General features: G+C 41.0%; 1 protein-coding gene across 2 annotated transcripts in view; it reads right to left on the minus strand.

The window, feature by feature from the left end:
- The window catches only part of PEPD (peptidase D), a 137,136-nt gene that overhangs the window by 32,490 nt on the left and 79,131 nt on the right, over positions 1-25,515 (minus strand). For both annotated transcript variants that reach the window (XM_088062250.1, XM_005530118.3), the window contains 2 exons: positions 20,861-20,938; positions 4,307-4,455 (listed from right to left, as the gene is read on the minus strand). In XM_088062250.1, the coding sequence (XP_087918376.1) occupies positions 4,307-4,455; positions 20,861-20,938 (227 nt within the window). The remainder of the gene's footprint in view (positions 1-4,306; positions 4,456-20,860; positions 20,939-25,515) is intronic.

A 25,515-nucleotide genomic window follows, 5' to 3' on the forward strand; every position in this document is an offset into this window, starting at 1 on the left:
TTCATTAACAATTTTTTTCATTTTACCAGAGTTTGGCTTGACAGTCTGGAGTGCAATTTGCAGAAAGGCTGGGCACTCAACAGCTGTAACAGAAGTAACAGCTGGGGTTTGAGCAAGAGCAACGTTCAACTCTCTTAAAAAAGTCTGATGATTTTCCATCTTGGAATCCCAAATAGCTTTTACATTAACTTCTCTGGCTCCTGCCTGCACAAGGGGGACTGCTGCACACTTGCACAGCATTAAGATGCAGTGCAAGCAAACTTACTTGCCTGCCCAGCACCTGTGAACTGTTATGATGAGCACTCTGAGAAAAACTGGTGAGGATGTTGATAATTTTGGATTCTGAGCAGGTTTTGAACAGTAGGCAATAAACAGCTCCAGGCCATGCACAGAACAAAAGGTTAAACTAAATTACTGAATAGCTGCTCATTAGTTCAGCTCTTGCTGTTCTATGTGCGGTGTGAAGACAGCAAAGTGAGAAACAATGAATTTATCTACAGGAACATTTAATTCCAATCATCCTGGGAGGAGAAATCTCTTAGCTGTCCCCACTTACAGTGTTTTTGTTTACACAGTGGAATTTTGAAGTGCAGGAATTGAATTAATTTCAGATGAAAGTAAACTGGGAGATGTGCTCCAGGACTGCACTTAATGTGCCTCAACCTTTGGCAAGTCCAATGAGATTAAAAAGAATGCAGAAGTGAGACAAATTAGGACACTAACTTCTGGAATACTCTGAGACACATGGCTTTACAATTTCACCCCTTTTTAACTATTCTTTCTATGTAGCATACCTCTGTAAAGCAAATTGTTTCTCAAATCACTGTTCTGAGAAAGATACAGATGATGCCTCAGCCACTGAAGGAAATGAAAGTGTCAATATTCTGCACATCTGCCCCTGTATTTTAGTTCTGTGGAAGAGGAAATTTAATGCAGATGGACTATTAAGAATATCCCCTAAGTAGGAATGCAACATTCTTCTTTGAAATCTTGGATCATAGGCCTGACTTTGTAGGAAAGACAATCAGCCCACTGCCACAGTAGTGCACTTTATTGACTTTCCCTTCAGTGACAAGCATCACTGTCTTCATCAGTGCTCCACGTTCAGTGGTTTCAAAACTGCTGCTTATGCAAGACTAAGTCTTCCTCCCCTTTTATTTTAAACAGATTTTGTTTGTGGCAGAAATTGTGACAACTGCACTGAACTTGGGCTGTAATCCCACAGAGAGTGTTTCTTAACTTTCAGAATATATTATTTGCCTTGCAGAAGGAATTCTGCTCTTGGAATTGTAAGGTAAAGAGACCCATATATGTGATTAGAGCTGCTTGCACATTCAGACCATGCACAGAATATAGTCAGATGAATGCTTCTCTATAATGAAATACAATGTTTTGGAGTATTTTTAAAATTATAGCAACTGCTTGTACATAGAAATATAAACAGAATGTATTAGGAGGTCTATTATCTCTCAGAAATTACCTGCACTCAAAAGTTAATTAGGTTCATATGAGATTCAAACTGAAAGAAGGAGTACAAATCTCTGAATTAAACACAGCTACACAGAATGTTTAAGGTTGCAGGCAAGCTGTGTCCTTCCATAAACACAGTTATGTAACCCAGGATTTGGTCAGTGACTCTCCCTAAAGTACTCACTCCTATCTGGCAGTCAGAAGGACCCCAGGAATCATTAACCCCCTGATGACAACTTCTAGATGTGCCCTGTGACCCTCTGCCACAAGGCACAGCTCTGCAGCTGGGGATAAACCCCATTTCCAGCAGCTGCTGACTGTGCTGTGCCCACTCTTGCTCAGCCTGCTCCAGGAATGGCTCCTGCCACCTCAACTTGGCTGCCTTTGATCTTAGGAGCTCTGGGAAATGAAGCCTAGCAAAAATAACAGCAAAATGAATATAGGCTCCATAATCCAGAAAATCTCACTAAAACATGATGGCTCTGGATTTTAAATTTAGATTTAAATTCAGTGCCTCTAATCCTGCAAGCTCCTCTGCCTCTTCTTTTGGAGACCCAAAGCATTACAGGGAGAAGAGACACTTGTGAATTCACATCATAATTTCCTGCTCCCCTCTGTGATAGTACCTGGCTCCCCCAGGAGCAGATCCTAGTTCTTTAGGCAAGGAGCTCACAAATTAGGTTTGTTTAAGGAGGCTGCAGCCTCTCTCCCTGAAACATCTCCCTCTGGCCAGCACTGACAGACACTGACAACTGCCCCTTGAGGGGCTCTGGGGTCTCTCAGCAGCCTGTCAACATCAGGGGTTCCATTTCTTCTTTTTCAGAATGCTGAGGAGATTTTAGAAAGGACCTAAAAAGCAGACTTTTCAGATGGAGAAAATTTTTGCATGTTACCAGACTCTCAATGGGGTCTGTAACTCAAGAGTCCAGGTTGCATTTCATTCACTCTGAAGTACAAAAGAAATGAAACCAATGAACCAGTCCGCAGACTTTTTTCTGTAGATACAAAATTCATGATTACTGGTCTCATAAAGAGTGTAAATGCATTTGTACTGTTCTTCCAAACAGGCATGACAACAATAAGAACAGAAAGTTCAGTCCCTTTTTCTGCCAGAGATTAAGAATGATTTGTCTGTCTGTGGGTCTCCAGCTCCCAAAGCTTGTAAAAGACCCTTGCAACTACTTCTTAGAAATACTCAACTTAGTATGTCCTTATTTTCTGACACTGTAAATAAAGTGTTCAGCAAACTGAAAAATTCTCTACGCCATCCTGAGCACAACATCATATTGGCTCTCAAATTCTGAAGGCAGTATATTTTATTAGCATAAAATACTGCTAAAAATGTTACATGAAATTAAAGGTGACACTGAAATGCAATACAAACTGTGAAGAGGAATAGGGACGAGTCTTCAGAGGAGGAACAGCAGATGATGAAGAATGCATATTGTTATTAAAATAGCAAAATATCTAGTCTCATTTTGCAGATAAGCATCAAGAGTTATTTCCCCTGATGCCTTGAGAGGCTACCTAAAAGAGAGGCTAGAGAGTGTTAAAGGAATAAAGTAGGTATTTATTAAAAGGCTTTCACAGGATACACCTTGGGCAGTACATGAGCCAGGCCAAGGCTCTGCCCTAGATGGATGACAGGTCATGAATTTTCACATTTTTATAAGTTTTGGTCCATTTCCACGTTGGGGTTAATTGTCCAATTACAGCTTCAGGTGATGAAGACCCATCCTCCCAGATTGCTCTCCTCAATTTGCTGTTTGTACTTTTTGGGCCTGAAGCTGCAGCTGTGTCCTTGGTTCTGGGGCTGGGAAAGGATTGTTGTGTCTGCCTGAGCTCTGAGCAGAACTCGCTGACACTTCATGTGAAGTTCAGAGTTATGAACCAATGCAGTGCAGAATCTGGGTAATATGAAAGCTAAAACTTAAGGCATCACTCCCTTGCAAGCTGCTCAAATAAACAGTGCTGCTGCCAGTCTGTATAGCAGGAAAATTGCTTCTGTTCCAAGTGGAAATGCAGAAAGCACATGCACTCAAGGCCTGACGACTGAAGACTAATATGGCACATTTAAAGGATAAGTGGGCTTTGTGCATCAAGTACATTCTTCTCAAAGATGTTCCATTAGCAATACTGAGAAATGCTCAAGTACCTTCACCACTGACAAAATCACAGTAGCAGCTAGCTTTAAAACATTTATTTGCTGCCCTGAAAGCAGAATGAGAGAAAAATAAGGCTTTCATTAAGCCAGACAGTTGTTTCAAATGAAAATGTGTATTTGTTGAACCAGTTTGCCTGCAATTTAAAGGCATACAGTGAAGTACCCAATAGCCAGTGCTTTTGAAAGCTTTTTAGGGCTAATTATCCCTCCCAAAAATGCACACTCCATCCCCTTTTTCAACAGAAGATTTCTATTGTGCCTACACATAAAATACAGCAAATGCTTAAACCAAACTGAAGCACAACTGTGCTCACTTGAACTCTGACTTCAGCATTTCACATAAGATTCCTAAAAAGATGGCTGTCTGTGTAAAGACACATCTGAGTAACAACTGTCACTCTTAGATTAAGGGAATTAAAATAATAATAAAAAAAAAAAGATTAAAGGACATTATTAATTGTGTTAATAATTGTTTCTATGTTATGTCTTTAAATGTGTATGGAAAATGTTTTGTATCCTATCTCTGTATTTTAGGAGCTGCTTAATCATGGAAATTAATTTTATCATCTTATTCCCTTCCAACACTTTCTAATATGCAAACATAATAGATTTGGCAGCCTGAATACTGCTACCAAACCTCTCAACTCCTGCTGACAGGCACTGATCTTTTACCTGGCTTGACTGCTTTCATCACGGCCCGTGATGCCTTCAGCACAGCCTCATAGATGGCCCTCTGGTCAGCAGTGAACTTGCCATTGGCAGGGAAGGTGCAGGTGATGTCAGAGCCATAGCAGTAATATTCTCCCCCCATATCAAACAGGCTGAAAAGGAAACACAGGGGAAAAAATAAAAAATTAGTTCCAAAGAAGTAGTAGAACATAGTGGACCTTTCTGTTGCTCTGCACTTAAAATCATCTACATTTTGGTAGAACACCAACATAATCCCTACTTGAACACTGTTCTAAGTAAAATGGGGTGACAGCCCCTTGCAATCTCCTGGCAGAAGGGTATCTGCATTCCATATGGCTTAAATGGACACCCTTCTGGGCTGTGCTGGTCCAGGATGGGAATGTTCAGAGAACACAGAAAGGAAGATAAAAAGTACATGACGAATCCACTTTAAGTTCCTCTGTGGCAGTTTTTACGAATTCTTCTCAGAAGAAAAAGTAAATCCTTTTTTCCTTTCCTGAAAAATGCTAGCACCACATACAGCACCAGCATCCAAAACAGAACCCCGCTTAACAAAGAAAAGTTAATGGAATAAGAATTATGGAAAGATCCAACCATAAAAGTACACACTGTACAGCTTTCTGCATCAGAGGCAGAAAAAAGAAATTAGGAAGTGCTTTCTTTTATGGGGACAAAAAAACTGTCTTACCCCTTGAGAAGTACATTTATTCTATACATGAATAAATGTCTCACCACTGATTGCTCAGCTGCCAGAAATCAATCTACAAGAACAGCAAGTGGGACTCCACACCCTTGTGAGGACCATGTAAGACATTTGCAGTGCTGTGCTTCTCAAGCCTGTTTGATAAGGCTTTCACTGTCTTCAGCAGGCTCAGAAATCAGTAAATAACCAAACAATCATTTGGTCCAGACAACACTTGAGCAAATAACCCCCTTGGTTCATCATATACTGACTACAGGAAGGCACATTATACATACAAGACTTTGATCTTGATACAGTATTTGTGTGACCTCCTGATTTCTATGGTAATGAGTCAGAGCTGAAATCTGTGAATTTAAGTCTTCTTCCAACCACCCCAAACAGCTACGAGAGGCTAATCACCATAAGAAATATGATTTTCCTTCGCTGTGTTTGAAAACCTTGGAGTTTTCCTCCTCTTGCTGTTTTTTCACAGCAGGGTCAGTCAGAGAGCACAAGAAGAAGGCAGGACACTCCACTGGGGCACCCTCCCTGCCACTGAGTCCTAATTACAGCAGTAATTAGGAAAACTGTGCAGTGTAGCTCTGTCCCCAAGCAGCATATGTGACTAGGTAAAGATAAATATAAACTGCCTCAAAAAGTGCTACCACACTGCTGTAGCTGATCACCATTTCCAGCCCAACTGCTACTGAAAGCAATGGACAGCAAGTAAACAAAGGCAACCATGAGAAAACTGAAGAATATTGCAGCAGGGCTAGGATTAGGATTAGGGTTAGGGTTAGGATTAGGGTTAGGTTAGGTCTTGCTGCACTGCACACACAGACACACACTCATGAAAATTTACTCCAAGAACTTTTAAAATCCACTTTGCAATTTCCTCCATGAACAAATCTCTGCACTGAGTGAATCTCTGCCCTGCCTGAAGTCTTTGCCAACCTCCCCAAACTGGGCAAGGTTCAGCTGCAGAGAGACTTGCAGGACCGGAACATCAGGAACAGCCCTGGTGGCTGCAGAGCTGTGCAAGGCTTAAAGCTGCAGGAGCAAACTCTGCCACAGAGAGCTGCAAAGTTAGCTGTGTACACACCTAATACAGCACCACATTTGTCACTTCAATATGGAATATGGAATCTTAATCCAGAAAGTTCTTAGTTTAAAAAATATATATAAAACAGGCAGCAAATGTCAGAGCCACAGGGTGAAAAAATCACAACTGGACGCCAACATAGAAACTGTAAGCCAGCCTGGCCAAACCTCAAAAACAGAAACCATATCAACACTGCCTAAGTTTTGATTTTAGGGTTAGACTCACTTCTAAAAATAACTAGAGATACACATAAAAAAATCTACAGATACAAAAAAGGAGTTGCAGCAACTGAGAATCATGGAAGAAGCTGCTACATGCTGTAATGTACCAACAAGAACCAGATCCGCTCTAGATCTTTGAACACACCCCAGACTGACCCTTTCAAAGTCGCAAATCAAGTTTCAAGATGCTTTGTGGGTTCTGCAGCAGTTCTGTGGCCTAACTCTGTTGCATTTACCAGTGTAAATGCCCATATTCAGCATGGTGACAGGAAAGCTGTGACTAACAACTTGAGAACCTGTACATGTCTACTGGAAGTTGCTATGCTTTGTGGATTTTATTGTAAATTTTACCTACAAAGTAGTTATTCTGAACTTACCAGAGGCAGAATTTTACCTATGTCTTTAACCTTACAATTATCAGCATTTTCTCAAACCCATTCATCACTCAAGTGGCTGTTAAATAGTTTTTGAGTTACTGGAGAACTGAGCAATGGAAAAAAAAAAAATATCACAAAGCTAATGGTACACCAAAACAAGGCTCACAAGCTAGGAAGTACCATTTGTTCAGGTTTCTTGGCTTCCAGACAGGAGAAGACATGAGGGAAGATGATCTTTCAAATTCCACCACAGATCACAGCACAGCATCCAGCCTGCATGCTTCAGTGAGAAAGCATCCAAACCAAATGGGACATCTGGGAGATATTTTGGCTTTTACCAGGAATTCTCTTCCATTTAACTTCAGTTGGGAACATATCCATTAGCTAAAATGTTGCCCAAGACATGGAAATAGCCCAAATATTGTAGTTACACTGAAAAAAATAATGGGAGCCTGAGAAGATCCCAGTTTCATATATTTGCTTGCCAGGCAAAAGAAATGGTGAAGCACATTCATATCAAATGAAATGTATGACAGCTACTATCTTTTCCTGTTGACTAACCAGAAAAAAAAATTCTAAAAGAAGGTTCCTTAGAAAAAATACATTTATTTTACCCTGGAATTAGATGGTAAATTGCTAGTGAAAAAGATACTATTAGTGCATTCCAGTTTGTTCTCAACCGCATGTACAAAATTACCTGTCTGGTAGTGCAGTCTTAAAAGGGTCACATACAGAAAGAACTACTTAATGTTATTTGGACTGTTATCAAATTTAGCAGCAATATAAACAAATTAAATGCAAAAATGAAAATAGGCCTTACAGGCATCTTGATCTATAGCTTACCTCTTAAGAGCTGTTTAAAACAGATCAACATATGCAATAATATCATAAACATTCACCAAAGCCTATCATATTTCCCTTTTAGATAAATTAAGTGCTACACATCTAGCAGACTGTGTGTGTCATCATTACATACACATTGCATATACATTACATTTTGTACAACAAAGATTAACTGTGAACTCAGTTTTCTGCTCAGTGATGAAAAACTTTATTCTAAAAATACCATTTTACCACTCCTTTTTCAGCAAGAACACAATTGTGAATTGCTGATTTCAACGAGGTGATATGTCTGAGGCTGTCAGGTTTCTAAGGCACTTGAAAGGGATGCTGAATAGAGCAGTGGTGCTGACCAAAGAGAGACATTAGGTTTTATGTCAAACTGTTCACTGATTTAGCTTGAAGCTGAGAAGGTCAGCTCAATCTCTTTCAAAACCTTCTGAGAGAGAAGCTAGTCTTGCTTTGCATCATTTTGCTGGGAGCAAAAGCAACAAACACCTCCATTTCAGGGTGAAAAGTGCATGATGTATAAAGGAGATTTAACAGTCAGAAGACCTGAGCACCCCATGAAAATCCCATGCTACTGTTTCAATTGATTTCCTAGAAGAACTTGGAAGCTATACCATAAATAAAAGATGCATAGCAAAAATAGTACAAACTACTGAAGTATGGGCACTAACTAAAACTGGACAATGCAAAGTGTAAGAAAAATCAGATAACCTGCCAGTTTCTCTACTGACAGAATGCCTTGCTTATGTACCAGTAATCCAACATCAGCCAATAGTGTCAGAATACAAGCTGCCTTCTGCCTGCTTCATAAATCACCTTCAAAATTAACTAAGAGCATTTAATTCCTTTCACAGGGAAAAATATAAACCCACAAATTTTGCACATAAACCAGTATCATAGTCAAAAAGAAGAAGAAACGTGTGTGACATGGCACAGCCTTGCAGAAAGGCTTGGCTGGACTTGTCCCTCCTGACAGAGCTCCCCAGCCCTTCCCAGCAAGTCCCTGCAGCGGTTCTCCCATGTACAACCCAGCTGGGGCTCTGCTCCCCAGGCAGGAACCCAGGAGGGAAGTTTGGAGCGACCATTTCAAGTCCTGTCAATTTTAAAGTGAGTACAGGTTTGTAAGTCAATGCTGGAACTGAAACACGACGTGATGCACAAAAGCTCCTTTCCCCTCCTGTCCCTCTGAAATGAAATGGATGAGTAAGACATGGCTGTGTTACTTTCACAGAATATTGGCACCACAAAATGCAGATTTATAGTTATGTTTTTTGCTTCCAAGCCAAGCATTTTGATATTGATTTTAGCTTTCTTAACCTTTGACTGTGAAGCACCATGAAACACTTTGCGTAACACTTCAGATTTGAACACTGGACTATAAAGAGTCACAGTTCTTTTCTTCATAAAATCACTGTATAGCATTTTTTAAAAATAAAGCATCATCTTCCTTTAAGCATGTGTTTTACTTTTATAGGCTTGCTGACACTTTTATTGTCAAATAATTTGAAACTGCCAGGCAATGAAGCAAATTATGGCCAATATCACAATGGGAAGCAATACTTTATTTGGGATATCTGAGCCATGTGTATGAATTGTTATGATCCAACCACCAACCCAACCCAAAGACAAGCTCTCGCAGGCATTTTTTGGGAAGCCTACATCTACTCCCACGAGCTAACACATAAAGCTGTCACCTTCCTGCTCCACAGATCTGCTTGATCTGTGCACTCAGAAGTGGATCTCCTCATGATAGTTATAAAATAATTACTTGTGTGCAGTTGTTAATGTGGCAGAGCGATGAGTGGGGTGAGTGCAGGTGGATGTCCTTGTGCAATGCACCCTGACACCGTGTCATCCTGAGCATCACCTGCCTGCAACCCACGTCCTCCCCAGAGTCTATTCTGAGGACAAAACCTTCCCTTCCCCTGGGTGGGATTGCAAGACTAGCAATTAGAAAACTGATATTGCCCTATCTTACCGTGCCCTCCTCACACCTCAGGTTAAACAGGTGTGAATACTGAAGCACTTTACTCAGCAACATTTACTGAGGTTTTAGGGATTTGAGCCATTATTAAGCAACACACCTATGAGCAGCCACACAGATGAACTGGTGCCAGCCAGTCTTAGGACAGCAGGAATTCAGGTACAAAGAGTCTTGTCTTCCTCTTATTGCCATAAAAGCAAGTCATCCCCAGCTGGAGATTTATCTGTGTGATCTCAGCATATTCTGCTCCGAGTTCACAGAGTGCACTTCATGCAGCAATTAAATCCTTAAGTATTCACACACTCACAAAATCCAACTGTTTGTTTGGTTAAACACTTCTAGGGCAATTTCAAGCTTAAGGGAACTAGGTATCAGCATTTCTATGAGATATGTTTTGGCAACAGGCCAACTGATTTGGAAATAGGGTGGTTTAATAGGAGACCACAAGAATGAAATATTGTAAATGATATCACAAGGAAGAAAACAGAGAGATAAGTGACAAATACTTTTTCATACACTTGCATCTTGACTAGCCAAGAGTTATCAATTAAAAAAAGCAACACTGGGTAAGATAACATCACAAACCCCAAGAGAGAATTGGGACAGTGTAGTGTACAGTCCTACCATGATCAGGAAGGGGTTTTTTAAGAGAAGCCTCAGTACAGCTTCCATCTGATATGGCAGACAAGGAACTTGTACTGGCTCTCAAATCCACGCTTGGCTCACTGGTTTAAAGCCAGGTTTTTGCCATTAGCACCCATGGAGATGCTGAAGAGCACTTAAAAACGTGTTAGAGAATAATTTTTGTGCAGGAAATTTGATTCTGGGTATTCACAAGAAATCAAGCTTTTGTTTAAGCCTCCTGTTCAAAAGAAGAGGCTGTAGCCACACAGGTAAATGCAGGTAGAGCTGCATGACTACTCTCACCCAGCTGCAAGTCAGGTAACCATGTGGTCCCACTCCCGTTGTTTCTCCTCAATTGTGTCTTTTCATGTTGACTACCTTCTCTACGGCTTTTTTATCATCTTGTACCACTGTCTCACTTCACAGGCTTCCCCAAACTATCTTAAAGATAATGGGAGGCTTGCCTCAAACTTTTGTCACAGAAGATGACAAGCTCTGCTCAGACAGAAAGTGTGACAAAAATAAATATCTCTGTCTACACTGAATTTTGAAGGAGAGAGGATTGCCTGCCTCTATCTCTACAATTCCAACTACAGAGACTTCAGTGGCTGTAGCAAGAATGCACAAAAGTTGGAGCTGGCCGGATTAAAAAAGGAAAAGGAAAAGAAAGCAACCAAACACAAAAGCTTCAGCAGGTGTTGGTGCCTGCACTGCTCAGGGTTTCCCCTCACTATCACAAACACAGGCTCACAGAATCACACCAGCAGTGTGGAGGGGGTGGGTGCTGTACCCTGGCAGGGAGCTGTGCTCCTGCTCTGCTGCTTCAGCCCTGATGCTGAGAAAAAAACAACTGTGTGTGGGAGTGTCCTCTCTTACAATAATTTGTGCCAAGCAGACCTTCAGATCCATTCCTCCCATAGGATATGAAATCTAAATCTCACTGAATCTACCAAATGAGCTGCATGTAAGAGCTGGTTCAGCAAACACCCACACATACTAGGAAGATTGCTATTTTCATACTCAGGCTAAGAAGGAGTCCCTTGCTTACAGCATTTATCTCTTGAAGAAATCTATGACAAGATCCTTAAGCTTCTACGCTAAAACAATCAATTTCCACGTCAAATATAAGCCTTCTTCTACCCCCATGCAGTTTGCATTAATGCCTTCTTTAAAAGGTTAAGTTTGCCCAGAGCAAAGAGACAAAAAAATCTTGTGATTGGCTTGTTCATAGATAAATTTGCCCCCAGGTGAAATTCTCAGGGTTTCAGCTAAAGCAGAGGGATGTTTCTGATTCAGAGGTGCTGCACAGGAATAACAAGTACTGGGAACACCATGCCACTGCTGCTGGGTTGGGGGAAGGAGGTGGCAGCAATGAGGGCTCCACAAGATGCAGAAGGCAGCTGAAAACCTCAGCCAGATCCATGCTGACAGTGTGCCAGAGACCAGGAGCAGGCTCAGGGGAAGTTCTGATGAAAGGGTTACCTATCTGACTTGTCTTTTTGCTGAATGGATGATTTATTTTTTCTGTCTTTACTACCCTAATTATTATTCATTTTTAACAGGCATGTTTAGTAAGTCTCTCAACTTACTCTCTTCAGCAGAGTATTCTCTTCAGCAGGTACAGCTTGCTGAAAAGTCAGCAGAGATGGCAGCAAACCCCAAGTTTTGGCTGGTTTCCATCCTTTAGGAGCCTCCCCATTGGAAAGGCAGTATCTGGGGCACTCATGGCTGCAGCTGACTTGCTCAAACAAGGAGCAAAGAAGTCAGAGCTGCAGGGAAGAGAGGGGTGCATTCAGGGAGAAACCTGTATTGGCAGCTGACTACTTCCCAATCAACACCACAACAGCAAACCTCACTGGCTCCTCACCAGAGAGTGTCTCACCTGCACAGGTAAGAACAGCACAGCTCCCTTTATAAGTTACTAAACTTCTGCAGCTGACTAAACCAGTCCATTTCCAGATCCTACTGAGAAGTGGAAGGTACTGAAAGTGAATTGTGGAAGTTTGATACTTCCAATACAGGCCACGATTCTTGGGTGCTGACATTCAGAACTAAAAGCCTGCTTTGCCTTCCAGCAGCTGTTTCTGGACACTCTGACCTGTGCTGCCCAGCCTTGACAAACAACCTCAGAGAGCATCTGAACAGCTGAAGGGTCAGAGTTTATTTAATGGTTTTACTGTAAATACTGCCAAGTTCTCTTCCATGTGTGTATGTGCATGCTCACACACATGTGTCCATGAAAGTAAAAGGCTAACACCTCCAATGTTTTTCCATGATGAAAACTGGGCCAGTGTCCAATGGCACAGGTTCACTGAAGTTTTTTTGACAGCCTGTGTTTTTTTCATTGATTGTTCAAGCAACCTGCAAATTACCAGTTCTCAAATGGAACAAAACAGACAGGAGTTTTAGAATACAGAAGCTGAATTAAAAACCCCTGAGAAGACAGCTGCTAGCATTTCCATAGACATATCCAAAAGTTCAAGCCAAGAGCACAGTAGTGAAGGTAGCAATGAGTATTTCCAAAGAGGAGGCTGCCTATTCCCCAGCCAAGCATGTTGTTTTGCCTGTAAGGACATTTCTTTCCTATGTGAGAGGAACACCCACTGTTCATGGCAGCACCTGAAGTGGAAGTACAGCCCTCAACTCCTCAGTGGGCTCAGCACCACAGCAGCTCCTCCTGAGGCTCTGCCAGACTGTGCCTCTGCCACGGGGTAACAAAAGAGTTTCTGCACACACACAAGAGAAGATCTAGGGCTGACCCGAATCCAAGGACTGGGAATTACATCTGGTTCAGGAAGAGCACACAGAAGTTGTGTTGGGGGCTAACTGTACCTTCCCTCTGAGCCATAAAGTGGTTTAAAAGCCAGGCAGACTCTCACTAAAATTGCATTTTGACCAATCCAGTTGTGTTCCCCACACCACTGAGAAAGATTTTGCTACTGAATCCTACCCAACACAAGCAATATCCATCTTCTATCACACTTAATGTGTATTTGTGTTAAAGACCACCACAAAAAGTAGATTACAAGTCCAACAGCAGCCAGGTTTTTTTCAGAATATGCTGGAAATGCTACGCTAAAACTATGACAGATAAAACTCACAGTTGACAATTAAAAAGACATTTCACATACATTAGAGACAGCAAATATTACAAGGAAGACCATAATAAAGCACTTAAAGGAAAGCTAAAATTTGTTACAGCAAACACACTACTAATACTTAGTGATCTGGGCTTTGTATAAAGGCTTACACATTTCTGACAGCAAGCAACCTCACAGCCTGAATTAACCAGTACAAACAGAACACATTCAATTACAGCAAAATTATTGTTAATTCTAGCAAATACATTTCTCTATTTTTAATCAAATTCAATTTTTCTGAATTAGCATAAAATTAATATAGTCCATTGGTACAACAAAATGAAAAATACTTACACTTGATGAAAACAGTAAATATTAATCAAACGTGAGGAATCAAGCCAAAGGAATTATTTCAGAAATGGATAGCCAGTTAATTTTGCAATCAACCAGTAAGCAGGAGCAATGTACTTTGTATTATTATTAGAAACAAAACCATTACTACCAACAAGCTGTTTCAAAACTGCAGACTGAAAGCTAACCATAATTTTTGCATATTATTACAGCACTGAACTTCAAAATGCATAAAAGTGCACAAGGCCAAATGAAAATACTAGTCTTACCCACATAAAATAGTTGAGTATTTACATCTGACACATTAACATCCTGAGATCTTACAAGCAGTGCTTTCAAGAAGTAATAAATACAATATTTTGTACTGTAGGATAGATGGTTATAACAGCAGACACTGAAGGACTTGGGTTTGAAAAGGAAGGACTTCTACTATCTGATGGAAAAAGAGGGTCAGTTCCTGCTTTTTTAAATGCAACATTGCCCCCACCTGGACAAATGAATTTTGGTTCTAGGTTGATATCGTAAAACTCGATAAAAAACTGAGAATTCCAAAAAGGAGATTGGAAAACAGATGCAGAAAACTTTGATCATCTTTTCTGGAATACCTTTTTCAAACTCATGTAAATTTTTTCTTGACTTACTGAAAATTTTCCAATATTTTCCTGAAAAAAATGACAGCCACTCAGTACTCACAGAAAGTCTTACACTTACTCATTCCTCCAAAGATAAGAATAGTGCATTTCCTACAAACAAAACTCTATAATATTACAAAAAATATGCAAATATCATTTCAATGCAGTATGTGTACTGCACAAGCATAGTGTCTGCATATATAAAATATAAATACACATAGATTATACATGAACTGACAAATATTTTGATTCTAGAAAACTTTATATTATGCTTTGAGATCAAAGAATTCAAATCAGCAAAGCATCTTTTATTTTAGCTAATAGAAGGCTTAGCCATGAACAACTGAATCTGGCTAGCTCTTCCAAGAAGCAACTTTCTTTTGTGACATTCTTCACAGAATCACAGAATAGGCTGAGTTGGAAGGGACCCAAAAGGATCACCCTGGCAGTGCTGCCCAAAGGCTCCTGGAGCTCTGGCAGCCTCAGGGCTGGGACCATTCCCTGGGGAGCCTGGGCAGTGCCAGCACCTCTGGGGGAAAAACTTTTCCCTGATATCCAACCTAACCCTCCTTCTTCACTCACCTTGGGGTGACCAGCCACTCCAGGGAGCCTGAAAACTGTCACTTTTCAGTCATCAAAAATAAAAAGCCCCAAACATTCAACATCATCCCTCTGCTTCATCCAGAACAACCTTTCACAACTACCTGTACTTGCAGCCAGGAAAAACTCCCTGTGATGAACAAAGCTTCTGAAATGACAATAGGAGAGGTGCTAGGAGGATCTTTTGAGAGCACCACAGGTAATAATAAAAAGAAAACACCAAAAGCTACGTACAAGTGCCAAATGGAAGGAAACAAACCCAAGTTTGACAACTTGAGCAGAACATATGCATATAAAGGCAGTGCTCCCAGAAGGCTGCTGACTGTTTGCTCTGGCAAGTAAAGGACATTACCAATAGGAAAACTTGGGCAAAATTCACTTCTTTCCACAGCTCTTATTTTAGTGCCCCCTGCTGTCAGCATTATTCTGATGATCTAAATTTGCACTGGGATATTAAAGAAAGAAGCAGAAACAAAAATATGCCTCAGAGTTAAACTAATCAGATATAGGCTTTTTGCAATACTAGACAGTTTTCCACATCCCCAGCTCTATCATCTGACTCAGCAAATACCCATGCTTGTTGAAATAGCCAAGACACTTTTAAATCATTTAACATTATGCTAAGATTATACTTTTATGACAGATGTGTTTGGTTTTGTGACACTAACAAAGCTTTCTGGTACCTGAACACGATAAAACTATTTCCAGGTAAAACTTCTTTCACTGTCATCCACAGCAGTGGTGGCACATCATGGGAACAGCAGTGGGAGACACTCTGAGTCACCAATGATACTGTAACTCTGCCCAATGCTGTCATTGAAATCAAGAAATTATTTCAATGAAACAAGTAATCAATAAGCAATTATGTGAGTGTTACAAGAAACAGTCAAATAAAATGAAAGACACCATCCAATGATCCAACCTGCTTCTATTTAAACTTCTAAAAGCTGGTTTTATTTTATAAATAATAGATAGTCCCACTGTGAATACAAGGTTAATGGATTCTCTCTTAGGTCTGCTGCACTTCCCAAGCAGTTGATGCTGGCTGTACTCCCCTTATTTATGCTTTCACACAAGCCCTGTTAATAAATTCCACTCTGGCCCTGGCTCCAGTGAGGACCAGTGTCCCTTTCCAGCTGCCAGTGCTGCAGCAGGCCCTGCCCAGGCGAGTGTCTGTGTTCCTCGGGGTGTGGAACAGACCCTGCTGTTCATTAACACTATAACTTAGGAGGATATTTCAGAATGTTAAAAATGCCCCTTTTTTTCCAGCAGAATAGACAATTATTTTCATTATTTTGCAAAGCCAAAATGGACCTACTAACCCCCAAAAATATCATTAAGTGCTTGGAGGCAGTGAACCTGCCAATGAGAGTTGTTTACAAAGTACTGAATTTTCACTGAGGTAAATTTGTCAGATGTCATAAAAATACCAAGACCTGCAACTCATGTTACCTGCAGAAAAACACCTCAGGTAATATCTGTATCCATTTCAGTTACATCTGGGGTCAGGCTGATTTTCTTACATTTCTATTATTTAAGTGTAAGCCTCATGATGAAGAATCAACCTTTATTTTAAGATCACAGCAGCATTTTCTATTTGCCAAACATCGCAGGAGGCCTGCTGATCAACTGCAACAGAACAATCAACTCCTGCCACACATCTGGCACGTGGCAATGCCAGGGACCCACAAAGTCAGGCTGCAGATCAAATACAATTTTACTCAAAAAGCTTCTCAAATCAAAACACAAAATATACACTTCAGGTTCCCATCTCTGATGGTTTCTAGAAGAATCCAGCAGACCACAAAGGTGAGCAGAGCCATTTTCCCTGTCCCAGGCTTCCTCTGCTGCACATGGCTTTGGTGTTCAGTGTCCCTTTGGCTCTCTCCACAGCCACGGTGTGACTCCACACTGCAGCACTGCCCACAAGGGCAGCAGGCAGAAAGGAGAACCCAAGGCAATTTGCTTCCATTATTTTTATGGAAGCTTTCATTTTCCAGATGGCAGATGCTGATTTGTTGGGACATCACTGTTCATAGAAGCACACTGGCTCTTACTGAACTCGTTCTGGACGCTGTTTCCCAGGGCCAAGTCAAAACTGCCAGCCAAAGTCAGAGATCCATTTAGGAGAGTTGAAACCAGAGTTTCCACCTCCCACAAGGGCCCTCTAAGCATTGAACCAGTATCTTTCTGCAGTGTAAACAAAAGCAAAACTGCTCATGAGACACTTGCCCAGGAGAATGAGCCATGTGGGGGCTGCCATTCGATGAGCAGCAGTCCCAGCTGCACATTTGCTCTTGATTTGCACCTAAAGGACTCAGATCTCTGCTCCTTCCATTTATTTGGGTTATTGTCTCCTTGAGTAGCAGCTTTTCATTTCATTCTACTCCTCACCAAACTTTGAAAGGCTTTTGGTTTTCCAAAAAGCTGAAAGTCTTTTGTGTGCAAGGCAAGAGATTGCAAACTACAACAAGTACTTTAGCTTCTGACTCCACTTTCCCTACTACCAAACACAGTTACAGCCTCAGGAACAGAAGAGGTCTTGGCATCCAAATAGTAATGCAACACCTGGAGAGGATGCAGTGAACCTCCTCAGTCCAGGGCTCAGCTCCAATCCAAACTGTCAGAGTTTGAAGATGACAGAAGAAAATCAGTATTTGTGAACAGCCCCATACATCATCACTGCAAGCTGTGATTTGCAACATTCCAAGTAGAAGATTTTATTTAAAGTTAATAAAGTGACTACACTGGTGACTCCTGATTATCTGGATGACTTTTCCAACCACAAAGACAACAGATACCTGCTTAGGGAAGGTGTTTGGTTTGGAGCCAATTGATAATTTCAATGTTCAGCACAGAATGCTATAGTACAGGAAACATTTATACAAAACACTGACTTGCTGCTATTGGAATATTTCCTTTTAGTATCCATACCAGTTAAATATCTGTATCCTGAATACCTAAACTTCCCTAAAAATACTGATTTCTTTCTCTGTCAATCACAGTGCTTTGTGTTAGATAGCTATTTCAATATTTAACAGATTGAAAAGAATAGCCCTGCTTAGCAAGACAGTGGGTATTAACAAGAAGTGTCAGAAATTCCCTCGATAGTCCTTTGTTTTGCACTGAGATCTTTTAGACCAGAAGCTGTGCCTATAAAAAAGGTGGATTATGATGCACCATCAGAGATGCAATTCCATACCAGTTTCTTACAGATGCAATAAACCCACTTGATATAGGTTAATTCAAAAAAAAAAGAACAGCATAAAGGCAGGCTTTTCTAAACCTGCCACAGCTTTTGATGAAGAAGTCAGAATAACAGCCTTATAAAAAGATATAAAAATGCAACAGCACAAATATTTTGGCCCATGATCTTCTTTTGATACAACTAAATCCTTATTGCTTGTACTTTTAAAAGAGCAAACAATGCAGGCACTCAAGCATTTCACAGAAGCAAAGCCTCAGTCTTCCAAATGTATTTTTTCTAATATTCAGGTGCTTAGTTGACTTATTTATGATATTTACTGCACTGCACTGCTTTGTACATAGAAAAACTGAGCAGCACATTTCTGCAAAACCCATGAACACTATTCATACCCACTAAGTAATGTTAAGAAAAAGACATTAAATTCTACTGAATAATTTATTAAAAATCATACCAAATACCCAGTCTCTCAATTCTATAACATACAACTCTATGAATAGTTAAATTAATGTTATGCCAAAACGCTGGCAGAAACAGAAATAACCCATAAAATGCTCTTACCTCTTTTTCACCAAAAATAAAGTCTATTTTTTCCCCATGTTCAGGGCTTCCTAAGACTATCCAACAGAGGGCTCCCCATAGCTATTAAAAAGCTTAATTGAAAGCCAATATACAAATGCTAATAGACACAGACAAATCAGCACACTGTCATTTTAATGTCTCCTCTGTATGCACACACACACCCCCCCTCCTACACCCAAATCAGACATTTGTAAAGTCACACAGTGAAACCACTCGAGTAGTGGCAGAATTTGTAGGCTGCTCATGCATGCTACACCTCAAGACTTTTCCTCAAACACTATTTTAAACTGTGGAAAACTGGTGTGTTTTTAAATTGTCTTTACAGAAATTAAATCACTTTTTCTTATGTTTGTTTTTTTTTTAAATTCTCCCTTAAGAATAAAATAAATGCTAAGAAGCCAGTGTGGAGCAGAGTGTGCTCAGTGAGTACCAGCCTGTGGGAGAGGCAGGGCAGTGGCTGGAGCAGCAGGGACAGCTTTTGCTGACACCCCCTGCACCTGCAAACACCTTCTCAGCAGGAGCACAGTGCCACCGCTTCAGCCCCAGCTTATTCCAACCTCTGGTAGACCCTGCTCTCTTTGCTGAGGCTGCTCAGCAGCTTTGAAATGCTGAAGTGATCGATGTATGTTTGGTAGGTTATGGTTTCCTGACACTGAGATACCTGAGCTTGATAAAACCCAAACATATTGTAAAGATTTTTCCAGTACTGCAGAAAATAAGGGTTTGCAAAGTCTTGTATGAGCTCTTGGGGTTTAAGAAGCCATCCACAAAACTGTCCTTGGAGACTGTAAGTGGAAGATTCCTACACATATCCTTCACCCTGAGGTTTCCCTCACTGTTTAAAGACCGTAGTTTTTAATATAGGGTATCATAATGCATGGTGGCATATCTTCTCTCAGTAACATATGCTGAGATTTCCTGTATGCTACACACCTTCTTTTTAATATTTAATTAATGACACAGCTGATGCACTTTTATATTGGTATGTCCTTCCTGAACAAAATATGCTCATAGCTTATTATCTACTCAAACATAACATAATCATAAATAAAAACTATAGCTCTGCAGTAAATTAACTTTAGCATTTGATGGGTTTAGTAAGCTATTAACCACAGATGAGATAATATATTAACTATTGCACAAGAAGCTCTTAAAAAAGTTCTTACAATATTATAAAGAAATTATCTATCTGTAATTCCATAAATTCACTGTGCAGCAGATGAAGATGTGCCAACTTTGGCCAACAAGGCATATTTTTTAAATTCTGAGATTCAATTTGTTTTCCATAATAGGTTTTGAGCTTATCGATGATAATACTAATTTGCTTTTCTTCATACATTTACATTCCACTGTGAAAATACATACCTACACTCTTCCTGCACAGGCTACAAGGGTAATCCAGAACAATCCCTCCACTGAACATCAGTGATTAACTTCTCCAAAACTAGTTTTGCATTTTTATAAACAAAGGCTTTCTGACCCATGTCTCTGGAGGTGAAGCACCAAAGTCATGATCTGATATATTCCACATCACACAAACAGGTCTGTCTTTCAATTTATGGGAATGTGTTTGGTGCTTCCATTCACTCTGCTTTTACCTGCAGTGATACAGTGTGTGGACATGCAGTGCACACAGAGAAAGCTTTATGGTATTTGCAGCTGTATTACACATCACTAAACTCTAAGTAGATCTTTATAGAAGTTTTTGACACGACACAGAACTAGAAGCACCCTTCCCTGACCTGAACTGAGTTTGATCTCTTCACACATTCTAATCTCTAACTTCTTGTTGGGGTGTCAGTGTGCACATAGGCATTTGTAAGATCTAATCCATTCTGCAATTTAATGCAATTCTCTAAAAGTAGCCAGCACTCTTCTGATCCTCCACCCCCACCACCAGGTTTGGAGCTGAGGTTCAGATCTGAGGCCCAAGAGCAAACTCAAATGAGGAATTTTGCAACTGCTCTTGTACTTAGAATACAGCCACTCCTTAAACTAAATTCTAAGTGCCTCTGGCCCAGAAGTGTTTGAAACAGTATCTCCTTCTCCCTTTCAACTGGAGATGCAGGTGTACAGGACCTTTGGAAGAAACCAGAATTATCTGGCATGCAAAGCTACCTTCTATTTTAAAGATTCAGACTTTTTATCAGTATGCAGTCATCCTTTTCCTAAGAGTGCACACAATTCCTGTATGGAAACAGCAGTAGCAAAACAAAAACATTAAACAAACTCTAACCCTTTACTTACCATAAGTCTCCATCTTCAATGGTCCTATCATTTGGGGCTCCAGCATGGCCATAGTGCAGAACAGATGAGTTCTCCCCACTGACAGGCAAAAAGAAAATTAGCACTATTAGTGGAAGAAGAAACATTAACCCACATATTCACACAACAAGAAGGCATGCTGTAAGCATCAGTGTATTCACATAAAAAGCAGCCTGTGAGAGCTGTCACAAGCCCTGCCCTGGTGTGGGCTGCAATTGCTACCCCACCACTTGTGCAGCAGAGATGGGCTTGGCACAGGAATTCTGCTGCTCTGGCTGCAGGACAGGACCTTGCTGCAGAAGGACCATGGCACAGTTCATATGAATATTTCCTATCTCCATGACAGTGTAAAGGAAAGAATTATGCACAAGTAATTCTTCACTTAACACACATTTATTATTTTCTGGTTGGTTTTTTTTAATTACTTAGTGCGCTTTTTCCCTATTTGAGGTTAAGTAGTCTAAGGCATAAAACTAACTTCCACTGGAGTAAAATCTGACATTTGAAACACTCTAGGGATGACTGGGACTGGAGAAATTGAGCTGTCCAAGGGAACAGCTCCAGTTCCCCTCTGGCATGGCTACAGGTGGTCTCTGCTGGAGGGGACGCACTGCTTGGGGAACATTCACAGCTCACAATGCAGGTATGAAAACTGTCACTCTCCTCTTACCTGCTGTTGAAAAAAATCACAATGCAAAGAAAAGAGTTTTACTCCTGGAAACCTTTCAGAGTAAACTGCTGATTCAGAAGAATAAAACAGCTCCAGAGAAGGATGGACACTTGTTCTGTTGTTCTGTAGTTCCATGATCCACTAGGTGACCTACATTTGGCCTTGGCATCCTCTCTTGCCTACTGATATTCCTCTGGGTCTATAAAATGTCAGTTAAGAGGCTGATAAAGATCTCAAGCTCTACCTGCTTTACTGTTCTCTTCAGATACATGCTCTTGCTTTTTCTCTTCAAAAAGCTGGAAGAATTATATCACATCTAAAAATACACATGTTGGGACAGGGTTACTGCAGCTTCTCTCTGACCCCTCCAGCTCACTTGCCAGTCTGTACCTCAGCTTTCATCAAAACCTTTCATTGGTCACCCTGCTCAAATTTGGTTCTTTCAAGTTATGATGCTGGAACAGCTTTGTATCTTGGATGACAGGAATCCAAGGCTCAGTTTCAATCAATCTTTTGTTGTATCTGGAGTAAATGTGACATTTGACACACTTCTCATGTTAGACTTCTGATGTGTGCAGTTACAAAAACAGTAAGCATGCACTGTATCCAAAAAGAGATAACCTTCAAGATACATTAAGTACTTGTGATATTGGATATTTAACAGATCATCAGTCATTCAGATCATTTCATAAACAATGATTATGAAGTTGAAAGTAGTAGATTTCTGTAAGCTCTCAATCTAAATGGCTGGACTGTGCCCCTGGAAGTATTAAGAAAGACATGTGGCTGTGGCACCTGGGCACACAGTTTAGCAGTGAACTTGCCAGTGCTGGGTGGACTGGATGATCTCAGAGGGCTTTTACAACCTGAATAATTCCACACTGATATTTTGAAAACAGTAAGTATTTATTGTTAAGTATTTTTTAGCACTTAAGAATCACTATGTACTAAGACAGTGAAAGATGATATTTCAGAATCATGGGGATGATTTTCTGATACAAAGTATACTTCATAAAATTATACACACTCCAAATAGAAAAATTAGAAAAGGTAAAAGTTGTTAAATCAAGAGTTAAAAAGCCCCACAGAACTAAGGCTGCAACATATTCATTTTGTCATGCTGGTCCAATGGCTTAAGCACAGTTTCACCACTGGCTGGATGCTTTTTCCTTGCTGGATGCTGGACTTGAGAACCTCTGCTGCTGTGCAGATAGCTAAAAATGGACCCAGAAAGCCTGTATACAAGATGAAGTCAGACATCAGCTTCTTTGAGATGCTCTGTCTCCTGAGCACTGTTGGAATATTTTCCACACCAGGACACTCTCAAAATTAGTTTGCTCTATCTGAAGAAGAAATCTGTAATAGGGCAATGGAGTGCAATCAGAAGAAAAGGTCTTGTGTGCTCCCACGGTGTGCAGGGGGAGCTGTGTTCCCAGCCCAGGTGACAGGGATGCAGACTGCTCCACCCCTGTGCTATCGGCATGGGGAGGGGAGGCAGCATCACTTCCAGCCTCAGCAATTCCCACCTGGAGAATGCACAATTCTGGGAGGATGGCATGTGGAAGGAACTGGAATGACCTTGCATGACACTGTTTGGTGTTTAAGGAAAAACACAAGAAATAATAAAAAACCACCAACAGCTGGGGTGCACAGTCACACTCCACAGCAGTTTGCCAGGATTTTAGCTGCAGACACTATTCCTTATCTCCCTCCCAAACTGGGGATAAAGTAGGAAAAGCAAACAACACATGCACATATTTATGGTCAACTTTTAAAAAGTTATCATGACCCTTAAGGGCATGACTCCATGCTTATGTATTTGCAGACAGCTCATTTACTTACCAAGATATGCTGGCACCCTTGGTGACATATACCATACCAGTGCATAAATAAGTCATATACTCAAATTTGACAACTGTACAGATGCTTTCAACAAAACACATTGCAAATACAAAGATGAGGTGTTTCTTTTGCACATTTTAATGTAAAGGTTTTAGTTTACAAAATATTTCTGTTAAGCTCAGCACCAACTGTGATGGGAGCTGCGTGAAGGATCTGTTTTTCAGCACCGTTGGTGAAGCGTTAAGCAGGCACAATCTTTCTTGGCATTGGAGGCTCCTGATCTGTCAGGCACATCTTGGCTGTGTCACACACACGGGATCACAGCACACAGAGCACAGTTGGTGCTGGAGACCAGATCTGCACACCATATGCACTTCAGGGGTTTGGCTGCTGGGATTTATTGGTGTGAGAGGGGCTGCTCCCCTGGAATTGGCTCTGGGCAGATACCCTGGGCTCAACACCCACTAACAACCACAGCTCCAGAAAGCTCTCCTGACTGCTTTTCACCCAAAACCAATCCAGCACATGCACTGCAGGACTGATCCCTGGCTCTGAGCAGGCCCTGCAGCTGAGGATGAGTGGGAGAGCCTGACTCAGGAATGCAAACCCAAATTATGACAGCAATATGGAACCTCCAGCGGGTTCCTGCTAAGAGGTGCATATCCCATCTCCTCCCCAGGGTGCATCTTTACCACTGTCCTGAGATGAAGGCAGGAAGGCAGGAAGATGCTTCTGGAAATGCTACAGAAATTATGTGTACCTAACAAGGTAAATGCTACAGCTAGCCAGAAATTGTTCACACTGATTCAGTGAGCCTTTCAAGGTGGCTTTAAAACAGTTTAAACAGAACCCCAGCCACTGGCAAAGCAAATGAGCCTTCACTAGAAGCTGCTTCTTTCTCTCAGAGGCAACAGCTGCAAGGCCAAGCATTAGAGCCAAGTCAGGGTTTAGGATGAAGCACTGTGGGGAGGTGAGGATCACTGGCTTCACTGCTTTCTTTTCAGTCAGCACCTCTGAAAATCACTGCACACGAGGACGCCAGTGCTCACCTTGAGGCAGCCAACCTGAAAAATCCTCCAAGAGGTTTCTGTGTATCTGTTTTTATTCCTCTAATAACTTGCTTCTGACTGGTGTCAAAGACATGCTTTGTTACAGAAAGGACTGCACGAGGCAGCAGAAGAGCTGCAAATTAACACCACTGAGAATGCAAATTGCAGTAAGAGATTCTGATTACTAGCAAAGGAAAACAATCCCCCAAGATGCATTTTAGATCAGAAAGCACCCTGAAAACAAATTATTAGAAGAAAGATGAGAAATGTCAGCAATATTTTAAGAATAGGACTATGCTGAGCATCAAGCACTACAAAAAGTGTAGCTAGTAGCTCTTTATTAAGAGCATCTAAAGAAACAACGAAAGACCATTAACTAAATCTGGGACCTATTTCCATCATGACTTAAATCATCATAGAATCAACCCAGAAGAAAGCATTAACCCTTCTTTCCCCTTTTTTTGTCTAAGGCATGAAATCTTAAAAAGTTGTGCTGAAGTGGAAAAAAAGAAAATCAGATTCACTAAATATCCTAATCTGCTCCAAAAAGCTTCACTTATGGTGGCCCTCAGACGGAAGAAGACATTTCACTGCACAGTGTTATTCTTAATAACTGAGAGCTGTCACCTGCCCAGAGACATCAGTCAGGAAGATCTGAACATGAGTCTAAGAGAGTAACAAGCAGCAGCTGATGGTGGCTTCTGTGGTGGCTCCAGAGACAGCAATGCCTCCACCACCTCCAGCTGGAACCTCTGCTCCTGCTCCCCAGTGGATGCCACCCACCCTGGCATCACCAGGACACTGGGAATGGATTACCTTCGTTTTCCCATTTGGAACAATGTCTCCTTGGTACCCTAAGTCACTGCAGTGAATAATTCATTAGCTTTTGGACACCACTTGGAAGTAGCACTTTGTAAATGAATGCCAAATATATCCAAGTATGCTTAAAAAATGCTCCCTTCCTCCTTTCATGGCACTTAGTGATGTCTGCACTTCAAACCCCTCCCCAGCTGCCAGCATTTGAAAGTATCACTAACTACAGGGCTAATCCTGAAGGTAACACCCTGTCACACTCA

The sequence above is a fragment of the Pseudopodoces humilis genome, chromosome 14 (assembly GCF_049639895.1).
Source record: "Pseudopodoces humilis isolate 2021_Gansu_Grassland_sample_001 chromosome 14, ASM4963989v1, whole genome shotgun sequence".
Lineage (NCBI taxonomy): Eukaryota > Metazoa > Chordata > Aves > Passeriformes > Paridae > Pseudopodoces > Pseudopodoces humilis.